The sequence below is a fragment of the Giraffa tippelskirchi genome, chromosome 9, assembly GCF_054371585.1.
Source record: "Giraffa tippelskirchi isolate mGirTip1 chromosome 9, T2T-mGirTip1v1.2.pri, whole genome shotgun sequence".
NCBI classification, from domain to species: Eukaryota; Metazoa; Chordata; class Mammalia; order Artiodactyla; family Giraffidae; genus Giraffa; species Giraffa tippelskirchi.
The window spans coordinates 12,723,916-12,749,555 of record NC_137283.1 but is presented as its reverse complement, the minus strand read 5'-3'; the positions used below and the strand labels follow the sequence as shown (position 1 = coordinate 12,749,555).

Genomic DNA, 25,640 nt, shown 5'->3' with positions numbered 1-25,640 from the left:
GCAGACAGAAAGAAAGAAAGAAACAGATTTTCCTCTACTCCTTTAGCAAAGTGAACTCGGGATGATAGATCAAACTCACCCACAGAGTCAAGGCAAAATGGTTCTTTTTATCTTTTAAAAACCTCTGTATCAAATATATCCTATGAACAGTCCCTAACAGCAGGAAGATATAGAAAAGACCCAAGGTCAAAGATAAATACTAAATGAGATTCAAATAACATGGTTCCTATGGCCCTCCATCTAAGAGTGGTTTTCATAGCTTTAATGAGTCATAAGAAGACGAAAAGAAGATATGCAATAGAGACTATAAATGGTTCTCAAAACCTAAAATATGTACTGTCTGGCTCTTTATGGAGGAAGTTTGCTGACTCCTACCCAAAATAATTGAAGGACTTGCTGATTCTCCTCACCTTTCACTTGACAGTCCCTCAGGGGATCACTTCCTGTCACCCTTAGAGCCAAGGCAGAGGGCTACGGACAGTTCTGTCTACCAGAGTCCATCCATTGGGGGATGGTTTTATTAAGGGCTGAGAGACGTCTCTGGAACTTAGCATAAGGTCCTGAGTAGTTTCGGTGGGGGAGGAATCAGAGGGATCATGGCCTACTTCTAGACTCAAGAGGGGTCACACAGCACAGATCAAGGAGACTTTTCAGGTCCTTGATTTTGTTTACCCAGGCTAGGCCAGACGAAGAGCCTGGGTCTCCTGGTCTCTGCTCGTGAGCAGAGTTGTGTCATCTGGGGAGACTGACAAGCTGGTAAATCTTTGGTAGCCATCCATAATTCTTGGCAACAAAGTCTGGCTTTGGTTCCAACAGTCAGGAGTCAGAGCAAGACCACATCATCCTAGGAGAAGGTGTCACCACTATCAATCTGTCACCTCAAACACCACAAACCAAGCATGTCCAGTCTTTCTCCTTGGGTCTTACTCCACCTTTCCCTGGCTCCAGCTGGAGGTGAGGAAGGGCAAGAATTTTCTTCTCTTCTACCTCATAGCTTGTGAGTCATTGATGTCAGAGCCCATTTTTTCCCTTCAGTGCCAACCCCTTCACACCTACCTTTGGTCCTGGAAAGAGGACCTCTTTCTGGTGTGTCTGGATGAGTGTGATAGCCATAAGTACCACAATGCTCAAAAACAAGACCACCAGGGCGATGATGGCTGGGGTTCGGGACAGGACCTTGAGGCCTAAAATGAGGAAACCCAGAAGACACATGAGGGGGAATCAGGAACAGGGCCCTGGCCTTCTTCGTAAAATCTGTGAATTGGGTGCTTAGCTGCATGCATAAGTCACTTCCTCTGGCTTTAGTGAGACCCAAACATTTAGAACTACAACTGGGCTCAAATACCCATTTGAGTATCTTTCCACCAAAGAGTGGACTAAAACAGTGTTTGCAAGGAGGGTGTGCATAGTCTAGCTCTCTGATATTTCCCAAAGTGTGTTATGCATATTACTGGTTGTCCCTGAGATGATTTCCAATAACATTTATTTCAATGTATATTTGAAAATTGTGAGTTTTCTATTAAAGCAGATGATATAATATTTCATTTAAAAATAATCTCAGAAAAAACAAAACAAAACAAAAATAATCTCAGATAAATAAGAAGAAATTCCTATTGTATTTCAGATATAATCAATGATTATAAAGTTTAGTACATGGTGACATTGTCAAGAAAATGGTAATGTGTCTGAATTCCTAAGGTGTGTGGGTGCCCAGTAAGAATTCAACCTCAGTCATTTTCCCTGTGTCTATAGTAAAGACATAGACATCTTTACAAATGAAGAGTAACTAGACCCCAATCCACATGTTCCCTCCCAAAAGGGTCATGTAATCTCTGGAATTTATATTTTAATCATAACATGTAAATGCAAAAGAAAAAAAAATGTAGCATATGAATTGTCTTCAACTAAATATATAGCCTCTAAGTAAAGATAATATGCATTATATGATAATATATAATGTATCATAATGGACTATTTCTGCTTATTGAATTTAAGCTAATATTTCTTAACCAGATGATTATGAGCAAATATTTACTTGGGTCTTAACATACCAGTAAGGGCTAATGAAAATTTCATAAATAAAGTAGCAAATATATTTATTTTTAAAAAAAAAGATAAGGAAAGAAAGTTTCTGAAATGATTCCATTTATGTTAAGCTCTAAAACAGGTGGGTGATAGAAATCAGAACAGTGATTGCACAGGGGTTTGGGGCAGGCATTTTCTAGGGAAATGAAAATGCTCTTATATCTAAATAGGATTGTGGGGTATATGAGTTTGAGCATTTTCAAAATTTATCAAACTTTCCAAAGTCCTTTGGAAAAAAACTGAAAATCACAGCAAACTAGCTCCTTTAGATACCATTTCCCTTAAAAAATATTCTCATAAATTGTCCATTTTCTAAAAACGTAATCCTTCCAGAAGGCGAGAATACCAAATTTAGGGACACAACCTAAGATCTACCCATTTTGCTATATATGAAAGAAGTGAAATTCTCTCAGTCGTGTCAGACCCAGGTCTCCCACATTGCAGGCAGATTCTTTACCGTCTGAGCCACAAGGGAAGCCCAAGAATACTGGTGTGGGTAACCTATCCCTTTTCCAAGGGATCTTCCTGACCCAGGAATTGAACATGGGTCTCCTGCATTTACCAGTGTAAAGAATCCACCTGCAATGTAGGAGACCCGAGTTTGATTCCTGGGTCGCAAGCTCACCTGGAGAAGGAAATGGCAACCCATTCCAGTATTCTTTCCTGGGAAATCTCATGGACAGAGGAGCCTGGTGGACAACAGTCTATGTGGTTGCAAAGAGTAGGGCATGACTGAGTGACTAAACCACCACCACCACCACCTATCACTATATAGAACTTATACCTGATTAAAAAAAATGTAAGTAAAATATTGACTAAATAATAGTCTTGGTAGAACTACTATTGGAGAAGGCAATGGCAACCCACTCCAGTACTCTTGCCTGGAAAATCTCATGGATGGAGGAGCCTGGTAGGCTGCAGTCCAAGGGGTCGCAAAGTCAGACATGACTGAGCGACTTCACTTTCCCTTTCATGCATTAGAGAAGGAAATGGCAACCCTCTCCAGTGTTCTTGCCTGGAGAATCCCAGGGACGGCGGAACCTGGTGGGCTGCCGTCTGTGGGGTCACACAGAGTCGGACATGACTGAAGCGACTTAGCAGCAGCAGCAGCAGTATTATTATAGCATAAACTTAAGTGGTGACACTCATATGGCTGAACCATGATAAACACTAGCATAACAGGAAGATCACTGAATCCAGAGAATCCAAATATGTCTCACCAATTGAGTATTTAAATTAATTAAAAGTAAATAAAATTTAAAAATTCAGTTCCTCAGTTGCACTAGCCACTTTCTAAGTGTTCAATAATCAAAAGTGGCTACCATATTGGACAGTGTAATTACAGAACATTTCTACCATCACAGAAAGTTCTATTGAACAGCAATGGGGTAGAACCTGTCCTATTCTGGAACATCTACTTTTAGATCATCATAAGCTATTCTTTACTACTACATTATTTCTAGGAGATATTTTCTTGGAAGGAAAAAAAGAGCATGTATTTACTACCATATAGAGTTAGATTCAACCTCAATATCCAGTCACATCACAGTGCTCATTACTTGGGGAGGTCAGTCATGTGCAGTGGGTCTCAATATCTCAGAAGAGCCAACTCTTAACTACCTCACCTGATTCCCCTGCAGTATAAATACTGCCACAGACACATCCTGATGTCCAAGATGCCTTAATTCTTCTACCTTGTCACTGGGAGTGAACTGGAGGGGAATTTGTCAGCATGTATCAAAATTGCAAGTGTGTATACCATCTGCCTCACAATCCTACTTCTGGGAATCTATTCCACAGAACTGGTCCCAAGTGTGTTAAATGACTTGTACACCAAGTTACTCACTGCGGAATCGTTTGTCATAGCACCTGGAGGGAGGCCAGCCACTGTGGAGTTAACCTTCGGAGCTTCTGAAGGGGTCTTGGCTCACTTTTCTGTGATTCCAGATCAAAGGATATGACCCAGACAGAAACCGGTTTATCCACAGAGGCAAATTTTTGCATCAACTGTTAAACAGTGCATATGCCAGGTCAGTTATATACAAGACAAGGTAGAAGTTTAATCTGCCAAGTTAAACTTGTCCTTTGGAAGGAATGTAACAAGTTAGTCTGCATGTGTGATGTTACAGTATATGTGTTAAACTATCAAAGTGTTTTGAATACCAATTCAGGGGCACCACTAAAGAACATCTGTCCATGGGGCGGAACTGGGGGTGATACGTAAGCAGTCTCCTGACCACAGCCACGAGCCTAGCCTCCTAAGTCCTGTGCGCTTCAGCAGTTTTCAGGTAAAAAGCTGTGATTACTTTAAGCAAACCCTTGCTCCAGCAGAAAAGCCTATCGTAAACCAAAATGGACTAGACCAGGTCTCATTCATTTAGGGAACTGCAGCCTAGAGCTGTGCTGTCATTAGGGCTGGACAAACACTGTAATTACCAGGTGCCTCCCAAGAGTGGAGAGGCCAGACTCTTCTAGGCTTCCACACGGAGCAACTGCAAAATGTGCTCCAGAGGCAGGCGGGCAGGACAAGCTCAGAAGTGTGTGTGTATGTGCGTGTGCGTGTGTGTGCGCGAATTCTACCCATGTGCCTGCAGTAAAAGGTGGTAACAACGCTGACCATGGGGGGGGGGGCGGAGGGGAGGGAAGAAGGGGAAGGGATGCTGTAGGCGCCAGGCCAGCAGCAACTTGGATGGAAAGAGAGGCAAGCTCCAAGTACTTTACAGTTCATCACAAAATATTCTAAAGCAGACCTTACACACAGCTGGGTAAGGGAAACCACAAGGGCCAAATTAATGGATTATGCAAACCGGAAAAACCATTTAAGCGAAACAAGCATGCTAGTCCTGGTTTTGTGTCGCTTTGACGAAAAGAATTACTTTTATCTATGGAATGCCGGTGGTGAAAGCCCGGTGACCACTGTTTCCCACCAAAGAAGTTAAACCGTCATTTGCTGGGGACGCGGATGAAAGAGCCTGTGGGCTGAAGCTGGGATTCTTGGGTGATGTGACAAAATCATACTCGCTGCCTGCTGAGTGATACTGACCTGCTTGCTCACAAGGTTGGCGGGTCAGCACCGTGAACATCTCTCCTTCCAGCTGCAGGTGAGAGAACATAGTATGACAGCGCGAACTTGGTCCCTGACTTAAGTTCCAAAAACTTGCACCGCGTTAAAACACAAACCCACTTCATTTCTTCCAAAGGAAAGCCTTCTGGCGGCCAGATGAACCTAGAACTTCCCAGGCTGACCCAAAGCTGGGCTCATGTTCTAGAATCATCTCTCGCCAACCCTCATCTCCCCCCATGCAAAAAGGAAGAACGGACTTGCTGAAAATTTAAATTCAAAAAATTTTCGAAGAAGTCAAGCTTCTCCTGCAGATTTTCCCACCGGTACACACCTCCTGGGGCAGAACAAATCTTCAACCTATTGTCAACATTCACAGTCTGAGGCAGGGCTGTTTTTCAAAGCACGCCAGCAAGGGAGGTTTCTTTGTGTGTTCGCGGCTTGCGAGCCCGTGGTCGCCCTTTCAACATCCAGGACGAGTATCTGTCGCTGTTGGCTGGCGACCATTGCAAGAGGATGTCGGCCCCCGGCATCCAGCGCCCCAGGATCTAGGAGGCCCCACTCTGGACTGAATCCCCAGAGTCAAGGCGTCCAACCTCCCGGCGCTCCTTTGGACCCGAAGAAGCTCTCGGTTTAGGACGCGTCCACCTCTCCGGGGGCCGCATGGATCACCTCCCCACGGCCCGAGGACGTGGGGCTCGCGTAGTTCTGTCCCTCCCTCCGGCCCCCTGAGGAATTCGATTCTGTTTCCTTCCCTCCCAGATTTCAGCCCCACGAAGCTTCCCACTCCTTCTGCAGCGGCTCAGACACGGGGTCCGCTCCTCACCTGTGCGCAGACGACCAGAGGAAGGCGACTGGCGCTGCCGCAGTGCCAGCCGGCAGCCAGAGCGCCAGGGGCTCCTGCGGAGGCGGGGCGGGGCGGGGCTTCCGTGTCCTGGGCCCGCCCCCTGGTCCTGGCCGAGCACCTCTTCACCTTCCCTCTTCTAGTTCACCATCATGCGGAGTGGGGGCGGGGTGGTTTGGGAGCCGCAGCGGGGCCTTGGCTCTTCATTAGCGATCCCGCCCGGGCCTACCTGGGGAAAGTGGGGCGGGGGTGATGTCTTCTACCTGCTGCCCTCTTTGATGTCAAGGCCAAGAGTCTTTTGACTTATCTGTTAGTTTCCTCCACTGTTACCCCAAGCCTCAGTGGAGGGGAAGTGGGGTCAGGGCAGGGCAGAGACTAGGCGCTCTGTGGGTGTGCTCCATCTTTCCGTGACGTCGAGGACACCTGTAAACACCTGTATTGGTGAGGGTGAGACACGTAAGCAAACTGGTCCCTGGGTCACTTGGACCAGGAGAGCAAAGTAATACAGAGTCCTTCCCTCTCAGATAGTTTAGCAGAACTGCCTTCACTATGCCCAGGGACATTCTCACTAGTTACTGAGCAATGCTCTCCCTCACTGCATTTTATAGGACACAATTCAGTCCAAGCACTTCTTGGAAGAGGCCATAGGAAAAATGACAAAAATGCAGCCATTCACATGCGCCAGGAGTCTGTTTTTAATGCACCAGCAGGTAGCCTTGTGGCCCCTCTGAGTGACCCCCAAGGACTCTTGGAATGATCCCAGCAAGATGCATAAGCAGGCTTCTGTTGAATCATCCCTCTTTGTGGCTCCTGAATTTTTGAAAGGAATTGCTGAGACCTCAACGATGTCCTTGGGAGCTAGGTCCTGTGCACCACTAGTTTTCTGTCCTGTGCAGTTAGGGCCAAACACTTCACGAGACAAAAGGGCCTTCAGAGAACAGTACCCCTCTTTTTTGAGACCTTTGAGCCCAGAGAGTCCCAAGCTGGATGTGTGTATGTGGGTGCACACACACACACAAACATGCAAGGGCACCAGTCATTCACCCTAAGTCTGATGGACATGGACTGTTGAACAGGATTTGTACAGAGTCTAGAGTAGGGCATTCAGTAAATACTTGCTGAATTCCAAGGCTTCTTTTCATTGAAAGCTGTGCGTCAATTAAACACAAGGCTTAGGACTGAAAAATGAAGGACTCTCTGCACCCAGGGGGTCATAAACCCACAAACAGCTGCTGACGCTGCACCTAGACCTGGGGTCAACACTGGCTCAAAGGGATGAGTAACTGACCTTAACATCCCCTAGGGTTTCCCAGCAACTGAGAAGAGTTTCCTGGGCCTAAAACTTTGATATCTTTAAATTAGACTTTTTAAACCGAGCAATAGCAAGGCTAAAACTATCTGTGAATGACTATCGTCAAAAAAGAGCACAAAAACAAATGTTGGTGAGGATGTGGAGAAAGGGGAACCCTCATACATTGTTGATAGGAATGTAAACTGGTGCAGCTACCGTGGAAAAGAGTATGGGGGTTCTTCAAAAAAAACTAAAAGCCACCAAAAGATCCAGCAGTTCCCCTAAGTTGGAAAAGATACATCCACTCCAGTGTTCATAGCAGCACTATTTATAATAACCAAGATATGGAAGCTACCTTAGTGTCCATCAGCAGATGAATGGTTAAGGAAACTGTGATGTGTATGTGTGTGTGTATAATATTACCCATAAAAAGAACAAAATTTTGCCATTTGGAACAACATGGTTGGACTTGGAGGGCATTGTGGTTAGTGAAATAAGTCAGAGAGAAACAAAGTACTGTTTGATATCACTTATATATGAAATCTAAAAATACAACAAACTAACGACTATAACAACACCACCAAAAAAGATCTATGATGCTCCATGTTGGAGAAGCTGTTGGGGAAACAGGCCTTTTTGAAGCTTCTGGGATGTGACACTCCCTGGTTTTGTTCCCACCTCCTAGAAGCTCTTTGCTAGTTTGTGCTCTTCTCCCAGGAGTTCCTCAAGTAGTCCTGGGCCCTCTTTTCTCCTCACTCTGTACTCTCTTCCTAGGTAATCTCATCCAGGCCCACAACTTCTCTTCTATTCACAAAAGCCCCTCCAATACATGTCTCCTGCTTAGGATTCCCTCCTTGAGCTGTAGACTTAGAGAACTGGCTGTTTGACTTCTTTGGATGTCTTAAAAGGCATCTCAATTTATGAGGCTTCAAGCTGAATTCCTTATCTTCTCCCACCAGATCATCACCTCCTCCAAAATGTTCTCATTTCAGTGGATGCCACTCCCGCTCATCCACCTGGGCAAGCCAGCAACCTGAGGGTTGTCTTAGATAATCTTTCCCTCATTCCTCATAATCACCCACTAATTACTGTGGATATTAACCTCTTAATTATCTCTGCAATATGTACTCTATCTTCAACACCACCACAGTCTGAACAAGGGTTTCCCAGTCTTTGGCACTATTTGTATTTCAGGCCAGATAATCCTTTGTTGTGGGGGCAGTTCTATGTATCATGATTTAGTAACATCCCTGATCTTCACCCACTAAATGCCAGTGACATCCCTCCACATGTAGTGGAACAACCAAAAATGTCTCCAGACATTGCCAAGTGTTTTCTGAGGGGTAAAATTTCTCAATTTGAGAACCACTGGTCTAAGCTACCATTGTCTCTCTCCTGGATGTGGGCAGTGGTCTCACTTTCTTCCTTTCTGATAATTTTCCCATTGCTACCACCCTCCTCTTTTCAAAAGACAAGTCTCACTGTGTCAGCCCTGTCCTTAACAGACACTTCTGTGCCATCCATTTCTCAACCAATACAGACTCAAATCCTCAATGTAACCCAGGAGGTCCTGCACTGTCTGGTCCCAACCTTCCTTTCTCTGCTTCTTTTAGTCTCATCCTTCTTCTTACTTTATGCCCTGAGGGCATGCCAGCTTTCTTTCAGTTTTTTAAATTTGTTAATTTGGCTGTACTGGGTCTTAGTTGTGGCATATGGGATCTTTAGTTGCAGTGTGTAACCTCTAGTTGTGGCATGTGGAATCTAGTTCCCTGCCCAGGGATTGAACCTGGGCCCCCTGCATTGAGAATGTGGTCTTAGCCATTGGCCCACCAGGGAAGTCTCCAGTTTTGCAAATATATTTCCTCCTGCCGTAGGCCAGTTGCACATAATTTCCTTTGCCTTTGCCTAAGGGACGGGGTAGTGTCTGCCTCTTCTTTTATTTTTCTCTAACTAACTCTGGTTTATACTTTCATTCTCAGCTCAGTCACATCCATCCTTCAGTTACATGCTCCCTCAGTGGGCTTTCCTTTCCTTCAGCTGTGGTTTCATTATGGCAGTTGTGGAGCAAGTGACACCTGTTGCCTCCCACCAGGAGCAGCAGTAACAGGGTGTCAATCCACTGCATGGTTTGCAGGTGTCAGGGTCGCCAAGAAAGAGAGAACTTACACAGCCTCTGGATGGAATAACACTTCCCCCCCATAAAGAGACAGAGCAAGAGCAGCTTCAACACCCAGCATCCATCCCCTGTGGTCAGCAGGTCTCACTCCACAGCCCAGAGTAAGACAGGGAGATGGTGTGTGAACCCCTATTCTGCTGCAGGTGAAGGACACCCCCTCCCCATATGGGTTTGAAATTCAAAAAGTTGGGGACATGCCTGAGGGACAATGAGCCACATGCTCAAGCAGAACAAAAAAGTGCACATCACACCTGGAACAGGGGAAGATGTTCCAAAGCAAAGAAGTATGGCTGGTACAGGCTGTAGGGCTTTTTCTCTCTTTGTAAGGAAGTGTTCCAAGCCCAGGGCAACCCTTCCAGGCAGGAGGCAGGAAGCTGCATGTGACTGCCTTTCCCAACAATGATTTCTGATGAGTCTGTCTCTGCCTACTAGATGGTAAATCCCATGCAAGTAAAAACCATGCTATTTTTACTCACCATGGTATTCTTAGTGTCTACCACAGTCAAGCAGCTAGTAAGTTCTCAACAAATATAAGTCAAGTGGACAGGATGCTGTCTTACAAATGGAGGATATTAACCCTTTGACTATCTTATATGACACATACTTTCCCCCAGTTTTCCATTTAAGACTCAGCAGTTTTACAAGCTACTGCTGTTCTTTCTGACTGCATGTTGCAGCTTGAAGTCTTTGAGTTGAACAAAGCATATCTAATTGGAGATAGTTCATAGTTGCTCCTAGACCAGAAGGACAACTGGATTATCCAAAGGAGTGTTAAACTGATATTTAGGAAACCCGACTTCTTAGTCTCAGCTCTAATTACCAGCAGGTACATGACCCTCAACACATCTCTAGACTTCCTGGATCCTCAGGTTGTTGGTTTTTTGTTTTTTTTACCTGTGAAATGGAGGCCGTAGTTAGCATCTGTCTATGATTCCATTATTTTTGAAAGTTTAAGGCTAGAGATATACATCATTAGTGGATGTGAGTGGTTGGAGTTTGGAGAGAGACTAGAGATGACCAGGAGTAAAGGTCTAATAATGGAGCCTCAGGGTGGAAGCCAAATTGCCAGAGGTCGTGAAGAGTGGTTAAGGAGGAAGTGGAGCAGGTGTGTGTGTGTGCGTGTGTGTGAGCATATGCGCCATGTGACCTTAATTCCTGCTCTCTTCTAAAGCAGTCCTCACCTTCACTGTTTGAACCAAACTTTAAATCCCACTGATTTCATCACCTCATGTTTCTTAATGTCCTTTTGCTGCTCTAATGGATTAAATAAAGCAAAAGAAGCAAACAGTTTTTCTCTGAACTTATGGTATGTAACATTTTTGTGTGGATGATTTAGAGCATATATAATAAACTTCCCTGGTGGCTCAGATGGTAAAGCGTCTGCCTACAATGTGGAAGACCCAGGTTCGATCCCTGGGTTGGGAAGATCCTCTGGAGAAGGAAATGGCAACCCACTCCAGTACTCTTGCCTGGAAAATCCCATGGATGGAGGAGCCTGGTAGGCTACAGTCCATGGGATTGCAAAGAGTCGGACATACATATATATATATATATATATATATATATATATATATATATATAGAGAGAGAGAGAGAGAGAGAGAGAGAGAGAGAGAGAGAGAGAGTTGGAGTTATTGTGAGGAATTGGCTCATGTGGTTATGAGGCTGAGAAGTCCCAGGATCTGCTGTTTTTGACAAGCTAGAAACCCAGGAGAACCAATGCTGTACTTCTAGTCTGGGGCTGAAGGCCTGAGAACCAGGAGAGCTGATGGTGTAATTTCAATGTTTCAGTTTGAGTCCATGCCTGAAGATAGGAGAAGACTAATGTCCCAGCTCTAAGACAGTCAGGCAGAAAGTACACTGTCCCCATCCTGCCAGTATTTGTTTAAGCAGCTGAGCATTTGAAGATCCCAGTCAAGCTAACACATAAAATTAACCATTATGAAATCCAATTGCCTCTTCTTGAATTTTATGATTCTGGTCCCGGATCCAAGACTTGCCCGAGTGGTATCATATAGGACAAGTCATGCTTTGCATTAAGAGTTCTGGGCTAGAAAAACCTCACTCCAACATGTTTTTGTGGAAGACATTCAGGAAGATTGACAAATGTGCTTTGGGACAATGGCTCTAGAATCTCGTTTATAAGGGAGAAAAGCAATTTAGAACCAGATGGGTGAAATTAAAACTTAAGGTCAGTACATGATTCCAGGTGATGTGGAGGCTCAGAAGATGAATAAATCCTTCCCCTGCAGTAGCTCACTGCGAGTCTCCAACCTCCTATAGCTGCTCCAGTGCCAGACCTCACTGAATGCCCCAGCTTTCATGCAACACCTTCTACCCCTTTGACCCTTCTTTCTTTCTAGACTCATAAGCCCACTCAGTGGACCAGCCCAGTATATTCCACCTCACAATTGCCTCCACGCCACTTCCATTTTCCATTCATTTAAAAAATTTAACTTAGTCGTCTCGTGTTCCAAGCACTGTTCTAGGTGCCAGGTCTGGGCAGGAGATGAGTGATACCTGGGGGACTGAGTTCACTCCTGTCCTTCACCCCCCATTCCAGCTCTCTTATCACTGGTTCAGACTTTTTCACAGCCTCCAAGGATCTGCCCCACCTTCCCCTCTTAACCATCTTAGTTAGTTTTCACTTTTTTTTTTCAATCATGGACCCTTTTTGCAGTCTGGTGAAGCTGATGGACATTCTCAAAATCATTTTTTTTTTAAATGTGTAAAAAGAAACACATAGAATTGCAAAGAAATCTTGATGTTAAAATGCATTTTTTAAATGTTTTAAAAATCAGATTTGTGTTGTATGTACTTCTTTATTAACTCATTAAGTCATGAGGTCCAGTAGCAGATCTAATGCCTGGTTTAATTTCAAAGTGTGATGAGTGTAAAAGGATATTGAAGGACGTCTACCACAACGGTAATATGACATGAAAATATCTGTGATTTCTATTGGTGACAAAATCACAGGTCTCGCCAATACCATTATGCTTTGTTGACTGTATTCATAATTGAAGGAAGCACTCCGTTTCCTGAAGATAAAAAAGTACCCCCCGTCCCATGCAAGGATGTAAGCCCCCTGAGTTTTGTCTGTGAACTCCAGTTTAAGAACCTGCTGGATGATTCTTATAGCACAAGTGTGGGTTTCTGGCTCAAAATCTTTTGATGACTCATTCATTCAACAATCAATTCTCACTGCCTACTGAAATGTCTATCAGCCTGGCATTCAAAGATCTGCTTCTGCCAATTAATTTTTTTTCTGCCTTAAAAAATTTACTAATATTGTATATACTATTCTTTTGCCACTTTCCTTTTTCATTCAAAAGCTTTTCTCCCCTGAGATTTATCCATGTTGTTATCTATTTTGTTGCTGTCGTTTGTGGATAAGTCATCCCTGACTCTTTGAGACCCCATACCCAGTAGCACGCCAGGCTCCTCTGTTCTCCACTATCTCCTGGGGTTTGCTCAAATTTATATCCATTGAGTCAGTGATGCTATCTAACCATGGTAGTTAAAACCCATGAAAAATAAAACCTCTCTGCGGTCTGAGGAACTTGTGTTCTAGGCCAGTTCTACCTGAGTCATAGACTGGCACGTACTAAACCTCCCTTAGACTTGGGCCCTGTCTATGCCAGGGACTGGGCAGGCATGGGCAGCCCAGGCAAAACCTTTCAGGTGGGGTAAGATTTATAAACAAGTGCTTCACTTGAACCTTTAGGCACCAATTTTGATTGCAATCTCTTTCCATTTTTTAATCACCTGATTTAGGGGAATGAAATTCTACACTCCTGGTTGGAATATGCCTAACTTCCTTCTTCACTTGACCAGCTTTAAATTATCTTTTTTTCCACCTGATTGGCTCCTACATTATTCTCATAGTTTTCTTGTTTGGCTATCAGCCACAGTTCTATTGTTATTTTATTAACAGTCCTCTCTACAATGTGCCTTTGTTTACAATTACAGCTAATTTTTTAAAAAGAATTCCTCCTTTTTACTTAAAAATTTTTGTTGTCCTTTTTAACTTCTTGAGCAGAAGGGTTAGCTTATTATTTTGTAAAATTCCTGTCTTCTATATATATACCTGAGATTACATTCCAAGGCTACGCTCTTGACTTCAAATGCCACTTCAGCTACATTCCACAAATTTTCATAAAGAACATTTTTGTTATTATTCAGCTCTAAATATTTTGTGATTTATGTTATGATATTCTTTGACCCATTGATTTTTTTTAAATGTCTTTTCTTAGTTTCCAAAAGTATGAGGTATGGGAGCAAAATTTTTCTTTTTTTAAACTTTTAATTTTGTATTGGGTTATAGCAGCTTAACAATGCTGTGATAGTTTCAGGTGAACAGCAAAGGGACTCAGCCATACATATACATGTATCCATTCTCCCCCAAATTCCCTGGGAGCAAAATTTTTATAATTGGTTTAGAGTTATATTGTACTATAGTTAGTGAATTTAGTGTGTGTGATAGTTTTAATATTGCCTGCTTTAATATTGCCTTTGTGGTCATGTACTTTGTCAAATGTGTAGCTAATTTATTGGACTCCCAATGGCACTAGTGGTAAAGAACCTGCCTGCCAATGCAGGAGACGTAAGAGACACAAGTTTGATCCCTGGGTCAGGTAGATCCCCTGGAGCAGAGCATGGCAATCCATTCCAGTATTCTTGCTTAGAGAGTTCCATGGACAGAGGAGTCTGGCAAACTACAGTCCATAGGGTTGCAAAGAGTCAGACATGACTGAAGCAACCTAGCATAAATAGACTAATGTTTTTAGGATTCAGTTTGAAAATGTGTTTATATGCATAACATTCCTGGTTTTGGAGTACAGTTTTTAAGTTTTAGCAAATGAACAGTCAAGTGACTGCCTACCACAATAGAACCAGAACCATTCCAGCAACTTCTACTGCTCTTTTGTAGTCAACCTCTCCCTTCGCCACCAAAGCACCTGACAATCTCTAATCTGTTTTCTGCTCCTTTCATTTTACTTTCTCTAGAATGTCATGTAAATAAAATCATAAACTATGTGACTTTTTAAGTCCAATGACTTTTATTTAGCATAGTGCATTTGAAGTTCATCCACGTTGTTGCATGCGTCAATAATTCGTTCATTTTTATTGCCGGATTGTATTTCATTGTATGGATATACCACAGTCTGTTTATCCATTCACCAGCTGAAGGACATTTGTAAGATTTTCAGTAACACTGTATGTTGTAAGTTATTGGGAGTAGAAGATGATATATGTCCATTATATGAAGCTTTTTGTGGTGTTCAAATTTTTTATAGACTTAGAAAAATGTCGTCTCTTGGGTCTATCACTTTCTGGGAGTGATATTTTAAAACCTCCCACTATGAGAGTATGTTTGTTGTTGTCTCCTTATAACCCCTGTGGTGTTTTATTTTTATATTGAGAAGCCTATGCTGCTAGTCAAGGCTATGGTTTTTCCAGTAGTCATGTATGGATGTGAGAGTTTGACTATAAAGAAAGCTGAGCACCGAAGAATTGATGCTTTTGAACTGTGGTGTTGGAGAAGACTCTTGAGAGTCCCTTGGACTGCAAGGAGATCCAACCAGTCCATCCTAAAGGAAATCAGTCCTGAGTGTTCATTGGAAGGACTGATGTTGAAGCTGAAACTCCAATATTTTGGCCACCTGATGCAAAGAGCTGACTCATTTAAAAAGACCTTAATGTTGGAAAAGATTGAAGGCAGGAGGAGAAGGGGATGACAGAGGATGAGATGGTTGGATGGCATCACCGACTCACTGGACATGGGTTTGGGTGGACTCCGGGAATTGGTGATGGACAGGGAGGCCTGGCGTGCTGCAATTCATGGGGTCGCAAAGAGTCGGACATGACTGAGCGACTGAACTGAACTGAACGGATGCTGTTAGTTTCATACAGGTACAGGATTGTTATATCTTCCAGGTGACTTGTTCCTGTTACCATTAAGCAAAATTCCTCTTTATTCCTAATAATGTTTACTGTCTTAAAGTCCTTCCTATCAAGTATGAAGATTGCCATGCCCTTTGTCCCGACCCAGATACGTTCCCCGCCTTCTCTTCTCTGCTCTGGCCCACAGACTGCATCACCCAAGCTCCCTTGCCAGCTGCCTTGTGGTTAGGTCGCCAGTGGGAGGCAGGAGTTGTAAGAATGGAGAAGAGAGAGGTCAAGTATTTTTTGTTCCACCCTCCTCTATCTAAGCTACATTATCTGGTGGAAGCCGTGTTCGTCCATGGCTGATGGAGATCTCTCCTTGGGGTTCAAGCATACTCTGAGGTCTGACAAAACGTCTTCCTCCTGTCATTTCTAGCCTGAGGGTGGCAACAGCTTCTCTCTGTTTTTCTTGCCTATTTATTTCCTGAATCCCACCTCCCTACATGGATTGTCCCTAAACCATCTTATCTGGATTCTGCTGGGATGCAGGTTTTATGTACCTCTTAAAACCACTCCATGTTTAAGGTAAATTTGTAACTGCTGATACACGTTTATTTATTTTCTATCATCTTGTTTAGTGATCTTCACTTTCTGTCCTTTATCTCTTTGTCTTTGCTTCTTGTTTCCCTCTTTCCTGCCTTTCCAAATTGAGTTTTCTTGATTCTCTTGTTTTCCATTCACCAGTTTTGAATATATACATTCTATTTTTATTCTTTCGTTGGTTACTGTGACGTAGTAAGGAATACATATTTGGTCCCTGCTCTTGGTTCCTGACACAGAGTTCCTAAATCCCTTGGAAGTTCCTAGGTGATAGAAACATCTTTTGTTCTAATGAGGCAAGTCTTGCTAGACTCATGGATGGCTGGTCACCAGAAAGGTCAAACTTGACTAGAAGCTTGGAATTTTCACCCCCTGCCATTCTCCTGGGAGGAGAGGGAACTGCAGATTGAGTTAATCATCAATCATAGGGACTTCTCTGGTGGCTCATTGGTAAAGAATCCACCTGCCACTGCAGGAGACACAGGTTTGATCCCTGCTCCAGGATCCACACACTGCAACTAGAGAAAAGCCCACACAGCAGCGAAGACCCAGCACAGCCAAAATTAATTAATTAAAAAAAGAGTGAGTTGGCAAACATACCCATGTGCCAGGAGGGTGGCTCATCCCAATTCCACTGCCCCTGGAACATTTCTGGTTCTCACCATATGTACTTCTTTATCTGACTGTTCTGTATCCATTATTATATCTTTCATAGTAAATTGATAAATGTGTTTCCCTATAGCAAATTATTAAACCTAAGGAGGAGTTTGTGGGAACCCCCAATTAGTAGCCAAGTAAATCAGAGAACTTTGGATGACAGCCAGCCTGAGACCGTGATTGGCATCTGAAGTAGGGGCAGTCTTGTAGGACTGAGCCCTTAACCTATGTAATCGGCACTAACTCCAGGTAGTTAGCATCATAATTGAACTCTGGGACATCCAGACAATACCTGGAGAATTGAAGAATTAGTGTTGAAACAAAACTTGCACACATTTGGGGTCAGAAGTGTTGAGATCAGAGGAAAAATGTTCTTTCCTTCCTTTAAGTTATTCTTTTGTCTTTAACATGTATGCTCTGCTGTGTAAAATATATGTTTGATGAAGATAATCTGTATCTTTATTTTACTCCCAAAGAGTACACAATCTATAAAATGCAATCACTCTGATCCCCTCTCCCATCTGCCACTTTTGTTGCGATTTATCCATTGTGTTAGTTTACTCAAGTTGCCATAACAAAATATGACACATTGTTTGTTGTCATGCTTAATCACTCAGTCATGTCTGACTCTTTGTGACTCCATGGCCTGTAGTCTGCCAGGCTCCTCAGTCCATGAGATTCTCCAGGCAAGAATACTGGAGTGAGTGGCCATTTCCTTCTACAGGGGATCCTCCTGAACCATGGATCGAACCTAAGCACATTCTTTTTTTTTTTGGCCACATGGCATGTGTGAATTTCGTTTCTCAACCAGGGATTGAACTCGTGACTCGTGCAGTGAAAGCATGGAGTCTTAACCACTGGACCACCAGGAAAGCCCCAAATTGGGTGGTTTAAACAACAGGAATTTATTTTCTCACAGTTTTGGAGGCAAGAAGTCCAAGATCAAGGTGCTGTCAGGGCTGGTTTCTGGTGAGAACTCTCTTCCTGGCTTACAGATGATCACCTTCTCTCTGTGTCCTCTCATGGCCTTCTCTGCATGTATGAGAGAAAGAGAGAGAGGGGTTTGGTGTCTCTTCCTCTTCTTATAATATACATTTGGATAGTTTATCATTTGGTAAATGAATTTTTCAAGGCAACTGAGAGGTGACTGAAATGAACATTTCTATGGAGAGATCTGGTCTCACTTGATTTCATGAAATAGTCCCCAAATAATAATAACCATGAAATGTATACACACATATACTCTAGCACACACACTTTAAAAATACAAAAGCAGAACTTGTCACGTAAGAATTTTCCCCATTAGCCCCATATCCACATATTCTCGAGAAATTATTACTCCAGTTTTCCCAGGGTGAGTCTGGGATCCATGTGGAGGTTTATGAAAATTTGAGTACACCATGCGAAATGCCGGGCTGGATGAAACACAAGCTGGAATCAAGATTGTTGGGAGAAATATCAATAACCTCAGATACACAGATGACACCACCCTTATGGCAGAAAGCAAAGAAGAACTAAAGAGCCTCTTGAGGAAAGTGAAAGAGGAGCGTGAAAAAGTTGGCTTAAAACTCAACATCCAAAAAACTTAGATCATGGCATCCAGTCCCATTACTTTATGGCAAATAGATGGGGAAACAATGGTAACAGTGAGAGACTATTTTTTTGGGCTCCAAAATCACTGCAGATGGTGACTGCAGCCATGAAATTAAAAGACACTTGCTCCTTGGAAGAAAAGTTATGACCAACCTAGACAGCATATTAAAAAGCAGAGACATTACTTTACCAACAAAGATCCATCTAGTCAAGGCTATGGTTTTTCCAGTGGTCATGTGTGGATGTGAGAGTTGGACTATAAAGAAAGCTGAGCACTGAAGAATTGATGCTTTTGAACTGTGGTGTTGGAGAAGACTCTTGAGAGTCCTTTGGGCAGCAAGGAGATCCAACCAGTCCATCCTAAAGGAAATCAGTCCTGAATATTCATTGGAAAGCCTGATGCTGAAGGTGAAACTCCAGTACTTTGGCCACCTGATGCGAAGAGCTGACTCATTGGAAAAGACCCTGATTCTGGGAAATATTGATGGCAGGAGGAGAAGAGGACGACAGGATGAGATGGTTGGATGGCATCACTGACTCAATGGACATGAGTTTGAGTACACTCAGGGAGTTGGTGATGGACAGGGAGGCCTGGCATGCTGCAGTCTATGGGGTTGCAAAGAGTCGGACACGACTGAGCGAATGAGCTGAACTGAATAAAGGAAAGGAAAAATAAAAGAATAAGAGAAACTGGGGATTCCCTGATGGTCCAGTGGTTAGGACTCGACGCTTTCATCCTTGTGGCCCAGATTCAATCCCTGGTTGGGGAACTAAGATCCTGCAAGCTGAGCAACATGGCCAGAAAAGAAAAATCAAAGGACCAAAAAAAAAAAAAAAGAGCAGAATGGATGAATTGCCCCATTGGATTCATTTTTGTCAACGATTGTTTTGTCTCTTTCTAAAATGAACATATTTCTGTAAGGAAGAAAACAGATTTTAATGGAAGAATAAAGCAATCCCTTGTGCTTGCTCCTCAAGGCCTCGCTTCCTCACCTGGCACTCCCCAGAGTAACTCCCCAGGGGGTGCTCTAAGCCCTTAAATGTACTCTCTTTGCTGTAACATTAGGGAGAGACAGTAAAACTCATTATTGCCCTTTTGGAGAAAATAATTTTTTTTTTCATTTTGGTTCACTGTTTTTTAACATCTTTCTAGCCTCCTTGGGTAGTGAGGGAATGGGGAAATTTGCAAAAATGTTATGCAAAAGATTTTCTTCCCCTGAGATTTTACAAATTTGAAGAATGCAAATAATTGAGTCATTCTTGTATGCTAGGTCTGCAGCCCTGTGTCCCTGACCTTTCTGGGTACTCTCAGAGTATTTTGCCCAAATAAGTATCAGAGGCCCAAATAAGCACAGCTAAAGGTTTTATCAGTGTTACCGGTACTACTAGATACGATGGGAATGCGTGTCGCTAACATGACTCAGCTCAGGAGTTCCCACCTCCTTAGGTACAGTCATAGGGTTTCCCCCACTGTGGGTGTCCAGGATCTCAGCCAGGTTTACGTTTCCCTGGGGTGTTCCTGGGTGGAGTTGAATGTGACAGGGCACTCAGATAGGGACAGAACCAAGTCCCATTGCAGTGATGGGTTTTGCTTCTTTGAGAAATCACCAGGTGAAGAGCTAAGGCATCCAAGGTGAGATTCTGACCTGAAAAAAGGAAAACTGGAGAAGGTGGAATGTTCAGCTGGTGAGACCTCAGGCTTCTGATGGTGCCTCTCACAATGGTCCTGCCCAACACAGCTGCACGGGATGCCATTCACATGGACTTCAGCCTGAGGTCATGCAGCATGCAACCTACACAACCAAACGCAGTGACCTGGGCTTGACTGGACTCGCAGGCTTCCCTTCAGTCCCTGCTTCTTTCCTGTTTATGTCCATAACTTCTACAGGGTCAACTTCCAAGTGTGGAGATCCGTGTGTCTACCTCCTTGAGCTGCTCAAACAGTCCTTGTGGGACTGTTGGAAGACACAATTCTTCATGCCTTTAGGAACTCTGAACAGGTTTTGGATGCTAATGACTTTGTCTCCCATAATGATGGGCTGTCAAGATTGTTGCTTAGGGGCTTCCCTGGTGACTCAGTGGTAAAAAATCGCCTTTGCAATGCAGGAGACACGGGTTTGATCCCTGGTCGGAGAGGATCCCACAATGCCGTGGAGCAGCTGAGCCCGTATGCCACAACTATTGCACCTGTGCTCTAGAGCCCAGGAACTGCGACTGCTGAGCCCGTGTGCCACAACTACTGAAGCCCCTGCACCTCGAGCCTGTGCTCCACAACAAGGGAAGCCACCGCGATGAGAAGCCCACGCACCACGATGAGAAGGTAGCCCTTGTTCATCACAACTAGAGAGAAAACTTGCATGGCAATGAAGAGCCAACACAGCCAAAAGTGAATAAATAAAATTATAAGAAAGGATGGAGGAAATCATTTTTAAAAATTATTATATCAAAATGTATATTTAAACACACATATAAATATAGAAAATATCTATTAGTATATAATACATATGGGGCTTCCCTCGTGGCTCAGATGGTAAAGAATCTGCCTGCAATTCAGGAGACCTGGGTTCAATCTCTGGGTTGGGAAGATCCCCTGGAGGAGGGCATGGCAACCCACTCCAGTACTCTTGCCTGGAGAATCCCCATGGAGAGAGGAGCCTGGCAGGCTACAGTCCCTGGGGTTGCAAAGAGTTGGACACGACTGAGTGACTAAGCACAGCACAGTAATATGTGTATATTATAATACACATATAATATGTGTAAATATATGAATTCATGAATATAAGCCTAGAGTTTGTGTCTAGGGCTAAGAGAGGCATAGGTGGGAACACCCGAGGGTAGGTGCTATGACTAGTCTCTTTTTATAAACATTACAGCTTAGAGAGATATAATGATTTGGCCAGGAGCCCCCTAATGTGTCATAAAGGTAATTCCTAGTTTGTCTGACCCCGTTATGGTGAAACTGTTCTGCCTGATTAGTGATTTCTAATGAGGGAGGAGAGTAAAATGAGCTTATTGAAGTACACTTTATATACAGTAAAATGCACAAGTCTTAAATGTTTAGTTCAATGAATTTGGAATGTGTAAACACCACGTAGTTCAAGATACAGAACATACTCATCACTCCAGAATGTTTCATCATACCTCCTCCCAGGGCTCATCACTGTTCTGATGTCTGTCATCATGAAGAAGTTTTGCATGCTTCTGAACTTCATAGAAAAGGAACGGCACGGTACGTACAGACTCCCAAGTGTGGCTTCTTACTCTGGGTGGTGGGTGTGTGTGCTAGTGCATGCTCCTGGGCTGCTGAGTCTTGTTTGCCCTTCTTGGTGACACATTGAATATAAAGCCAGAAATGAACAACACACACCGTGAATGGATGAGCTGAGTCACGGATGTTCCGTAGATCTTTAATAGCTGCGTTTGGGGTGAGGCAACATCTCAAGTGAATTGGCTACATTTATATTTGTTTCAAGCACAATAATGAAAATTATTGCCTGGGTAAGGTTTATTTGTGTTTAATAACTTCTATTCTTTAATCGCATTAGATGTTCATTTGGAAACAAAATGAATTCCATTGGAAAAGCACTGCTTGAGAAAATGCTTTATCCCACTTGATCATAATGCAGACAGTAATGAGTATTGAAATCTCAAGTTTTTAAAGGCTGGGGGCCATCCTCTATTTCTTCTGTTTCTTTATAGCACTGTGCTGGGTAGAAATACACCCAAAGGAAAAAGAGAACTGCTAGCTACTGGCCTTGAACTAGGCAGGAAGAGTCTTGCTTTTCCCCTTTCTTTTCTCTCCTCTTTCATTAGTGTTACCATAAGTGTTGGTACAGGCAGAAAAGAGAAAGGCTTCATGTCCTGCAAGCCATCTCCTTCTTTGTTTCTTAACTAGGCGATACTGATTTCAGGCATTGCTATTTCCTACTCGTGTGGCTTTGGGCAGGTGACACCCTTTCTGTGCCTCCAGTTCCTCAGCTAGAAACTGTGATGAACATTGGGGTGCAGATATCTTTTTGAATTAGAGTTTTCACCTTTTCTGGATATATGCCCATGGCCCAGGAGTGTAATTACTGGATCATATGGTAGCTCTATTCTTGGTTTTAAAAGGAACCTCCTTACTGTTCTCCATAGTGGCTATTACCAGTTTACATTCCCACCAACAGTGTACGAGGGTACCCTTTCCTCCAAATGTTCTCCAGAATTTGTTAATAACATTTTCTTTTCTCCAGTTTACTTTATTGTAAGAATACAGTATATAATACATATATTATACAAAATACGTGTTAACTGTTTGTGTTATTGGTAAGGCTTCTAGTCAACAGTAGGCTATTAGAAGTTAAGTTTTGGGGGTCAAAAATTATATGCAGATTTTTGACCGTGTGAGGGTTGGCGTCCTTAACCCCCATGTTATTCAGGAGTCAACTGTATATAAATACTATATGATATAGGCTCTCCAAAGGTAGGAATTTTAGTTTTGTTCACTAATGTAAACCAAGAACAATGCCTAGGACAATGTATATATTCAATAAGTATTTATGATATGGGTGCAATTTAAAAGATTTGATAAGGATACGGATGGGGCTTTCAAAAGTAAGAATGTTCAGGACCTAAAAAGGTCTTAAAATAGCTCAGATGAGTTTTTGGATATGATCAGGGGTGCTGGTTATGTTACATGTTGATGAGAGAACTTTGATAGATTCTTTGGGCTCCAGCTGATGATGTGAAGATAAAATTCAGAGGTGAATGAACCATATTTCATCAAAGCCTTTCTCATGTTCTTCTATTTTAAAATTCCTCTGCCTCCTATTGTTATTTTTAGACGAGAGCTAAATGCATTCATTTGAATAATGTAATTTAAAAATGATTCTGGAGCAAAGTCAGGAAGTAGTAGTCTGCTAAACTATACTCAACTTAAAATTTTAATTTTGATTTTAACATTTAGTTAATTAAACTAAATTTAATTCTTAGTTTTAATTGTGAAGTTTTATGTTGCTTTTAAGTATACAAATGTCAAGCTCTAAAGTCATCACAGTTTAGATGGCATCAGTAATTATGCTGACAGCCACAGATATTAGCATGAACTCAATACCAAAATAAATCAGACGATGGATAATGGGAATCAAAGAAGACAAGCAGTAGGACTAAATAAATGAATATGTTTTAGCTCTTTTTTCTTTGAGTTTGTTTTTATTTTGAAACTGTAAGCCAGAAATTGCTCTTCTGGTATAGGAAAAAATATGATGAGCCAAGCAAAGGTGTTTTCTGGCTTGTGCAAAATGGATGAAAATATGAGATATGGGGAAATTAAAAGTTTTCCACCATTTATTTTTATAGCAAAGATAGAATGTTGAAACCACATCCAAACGTTGATAGTATTTTTGGTATCTTTTCATATTTTATCGACCATCGCAGTTTTTGCTTTGGCTAACTGGGAGTACATATAATTTATTCTTTTTTTTCTATTAGGTTGCTCACGTTTTAAATAATTTTTTTTTGAAAAGGTAGAAGATTAAACATAAATTTTGTATTCAGAGACCCTCCACTTGCTGGGGTTTTAGAGGACTTGGCAGCACCATGTTATTGGTGGCAGGATCCAGGGATAGACGACCTGGCAGTGACAACACAGCTGTGACTCCTCTTAGTCTTGCCATCTGTGTTGTGGGGCACAGACTTAACAATCAAGGGCCGACCTTCTCAATGTCTGCGTGTTACAGAACCAAGCTTGGGTCAGTTCACCTGACGTAGAGCAAAGCCAATCTACTGATGTGGGGTTGTGGGGAAAATTATTGCAAAGTACCCAACAGGGGGCCAAGCAAGGAGAATGTGCAGCTCATGCTCAAAAGATCCGAACTCCCTGATGGCTTTCAGGCAAGGTTTTTTAAAGACAAAGTGAGTTGCAAGGTGCATGATCAGCTTGGGCACATCCTTCTGATTGGCTGGTGATGAGATAATGGCATGATGTTTTGGGAATCTCAGTTATCAACCTTCTGGTTCCAACTAGTCTGGTGTCTACGTACTGGTGGTCAGCATGCACTTAGCTTCTTCCACTTGGTAGGAGTTTTAGTATCTGCAAAACAATGGAAAGATATAGGTGAGAATATTATCTAAAGGCCTTGAGGAGGAATGAAAAGTCCTTGAGTTTGTTTTATGGCTAAACTATTATTATCTTGCTTGCTTGACTGTTTTCCTTTATTTCTGCATTTTCTAACTTCTCTGAGAAATTAATTTTAAATTAAAATTGCTGTTTGGAATTTGAGGTTAAAGCTTCTCTACAAATAAGAGGTGGGGGACATGGTGGGGGGAGTGTGTCCCCAGGAAAGGGCCTGAAGGGTCCTGCTTGGTTTCCTATGGATGCCAGTGCACCAGAAGGAAAGTCCAGGCTCTGAGGACAAGCTGCATGAATGCTGCCACTCATGGAAGATGAATTCTGGCTGCTCCAGGAAGCCCACAAGGACATGTCCTGCCCTGACAGACTCACTTGAGCCACCATGGAGAGATGACAAGTGCCCCTTCATCCAGGACACTTGCCTCTATGATGCTTCCTCAACCTGGGGCCTGGATCCAGAAGCTGGACCAGAGTGGGCACAGAGGGCTGCCTTGGACCTCCCCCTCTGCAAAGACAATTGTCAGCCCTCATGGGAAAACTGCTGTACCTGTAACCAGTGTCCAGTGGGGCTTCCTGTCATCCCTTCGATTTCTGCTTCCCACACCTTCCATTCTACAATGAAATCAAGAGTGATTCCTACACTGTAAGCCAACTGCAGCCAATGGAGAGGTCGCTGCACCCAGATGTGGTTTGTTCTGGCCCAAGGAGCCCCACAGAGGAGGTTCTATGCTGTGACATTGCACTGAGGCTGTGTCCTGTGGGGCTGGCATCTCCTGCGTACTCTGCCCCTGTTGGTGCTCAGCTAAGCTATTTCTACTATCTGCTACCTGGACATGCCAACTTGTTCAGCCCCACAGCACCCACACCCTCAGTTTCTGCTCAGTTGTGGGGTCTCTGGCAGCCAATTTAAATAAATAGACACCCTTGTCACTCACACAGAAGTCTTGCAAAAGGATGTATGATGGAAAGTAATCCTCCTTCCAGTGACAACTGCATTTAATCGTTTCTTATAAAAATGGGATGAGAAAACCGTAGTTGAAAAATACACATGTACCCCAAAGTTCATTGCAGAACTATCTACAATAGCCAGGACATGGACGGAACCTAGATGTCCATCAACAGATGAATGGATAAAGAAGTTGTGGTTCAAATTTACAGTGGAATATTAACCATAAAAATGAATGGAGCTGAGTCAGTTGTAGTGAGGTGGATGGACCTAGAGTCTGTCATACAGAGTGAAATAAGTCAGAAAGAGAAAAATAAATATCGTACATCTATGCATATGTATGGAATCTAGAAAAATGGTACTGATGAACCTATTCACAGGGCAGGAATAGAG

The 25,640-nt window shown here is 42.9% G+C and overlaps 2 protein-coding genes and 2 non-coding genes across 10 annotated transcripts in view; 3 read left to right on the top strand and 1 right to left on the bottom strand.

The window, feature by feature from the left end:
* Positions 1 to 6,053, bottom strand: part of ENTPD3 (ectonucleoside triphosphate diphosphohydrolase 3) — a 34,442-nt gene extending 28,389 nt beyond the window's left edge. The window contains exons 1-3 of one of the 2 annotated variants that reach the window (XM_081527619.1): positions 5,973 to 6,053; positions 5,129 to 5,180; positions 1,057 to 1,184 (exon numbers count right to left, since the gene is read on the bottom strand). In XM_081527619.1, the coding sequence (XP_081383745.1) occupies positions 1,057 to 1,184; positions 5,129 to 5,168 (168 nt within the window). In that variant the 5' untranslated portion in view covers positions 5,169 to 5,180; positions 5,973 to 6,053. The remainder of the gene's footprint in view (positions 1 to 1,056; positions 1,185 to 5,128; positions 5,181 to 5,972) is intronic. The other variant, XM_081527618.1, reaches the window with a different exon arrangement.
* LOC145520641 (uncharacterized) overlaps positions 1 to 25,640 on the top strand; it is a 279,274-nt gene that overhangs the window by 83,231 nt on the left and 170,403 nt on the right. For all 6 annotated transcript variants that reach the window (XR_014064683.1, XR_014064684.1, XR_014064686.1 and 3 more), the window contains one exon: positions 21,344 to 21,421. Coding sequence is in view for 2 of the 6 variants with exons in the window: in XM_081527640.1 (XP_081383766.1) it covers positions 21,344 to 21,421 (78 nt within the window). In the remaining 4 variants the exon portion in view is untranslated. The remainder of the gene's footprint in view (positions 1 to 21,343; positions 21,422 to 25,640) is intronic.
* On the top strand, positions 10,811 to 10,882 carry TRNAC-ACA (transfer RNA cysteine (anticodon ACA)). Its single transcript has one exon. It is a non-coding gene; the product is annotated as a tRNA-Cys (tRNA).
* On the top strand, positions 18,891 to 18,962 carry TRNAE-UUC (transfer RNA glutamic acid (anticodon UUC)). Its single transcript has one exon. It is a non-coding gene; the product is annotated as a tRNA-Glu (tRNA).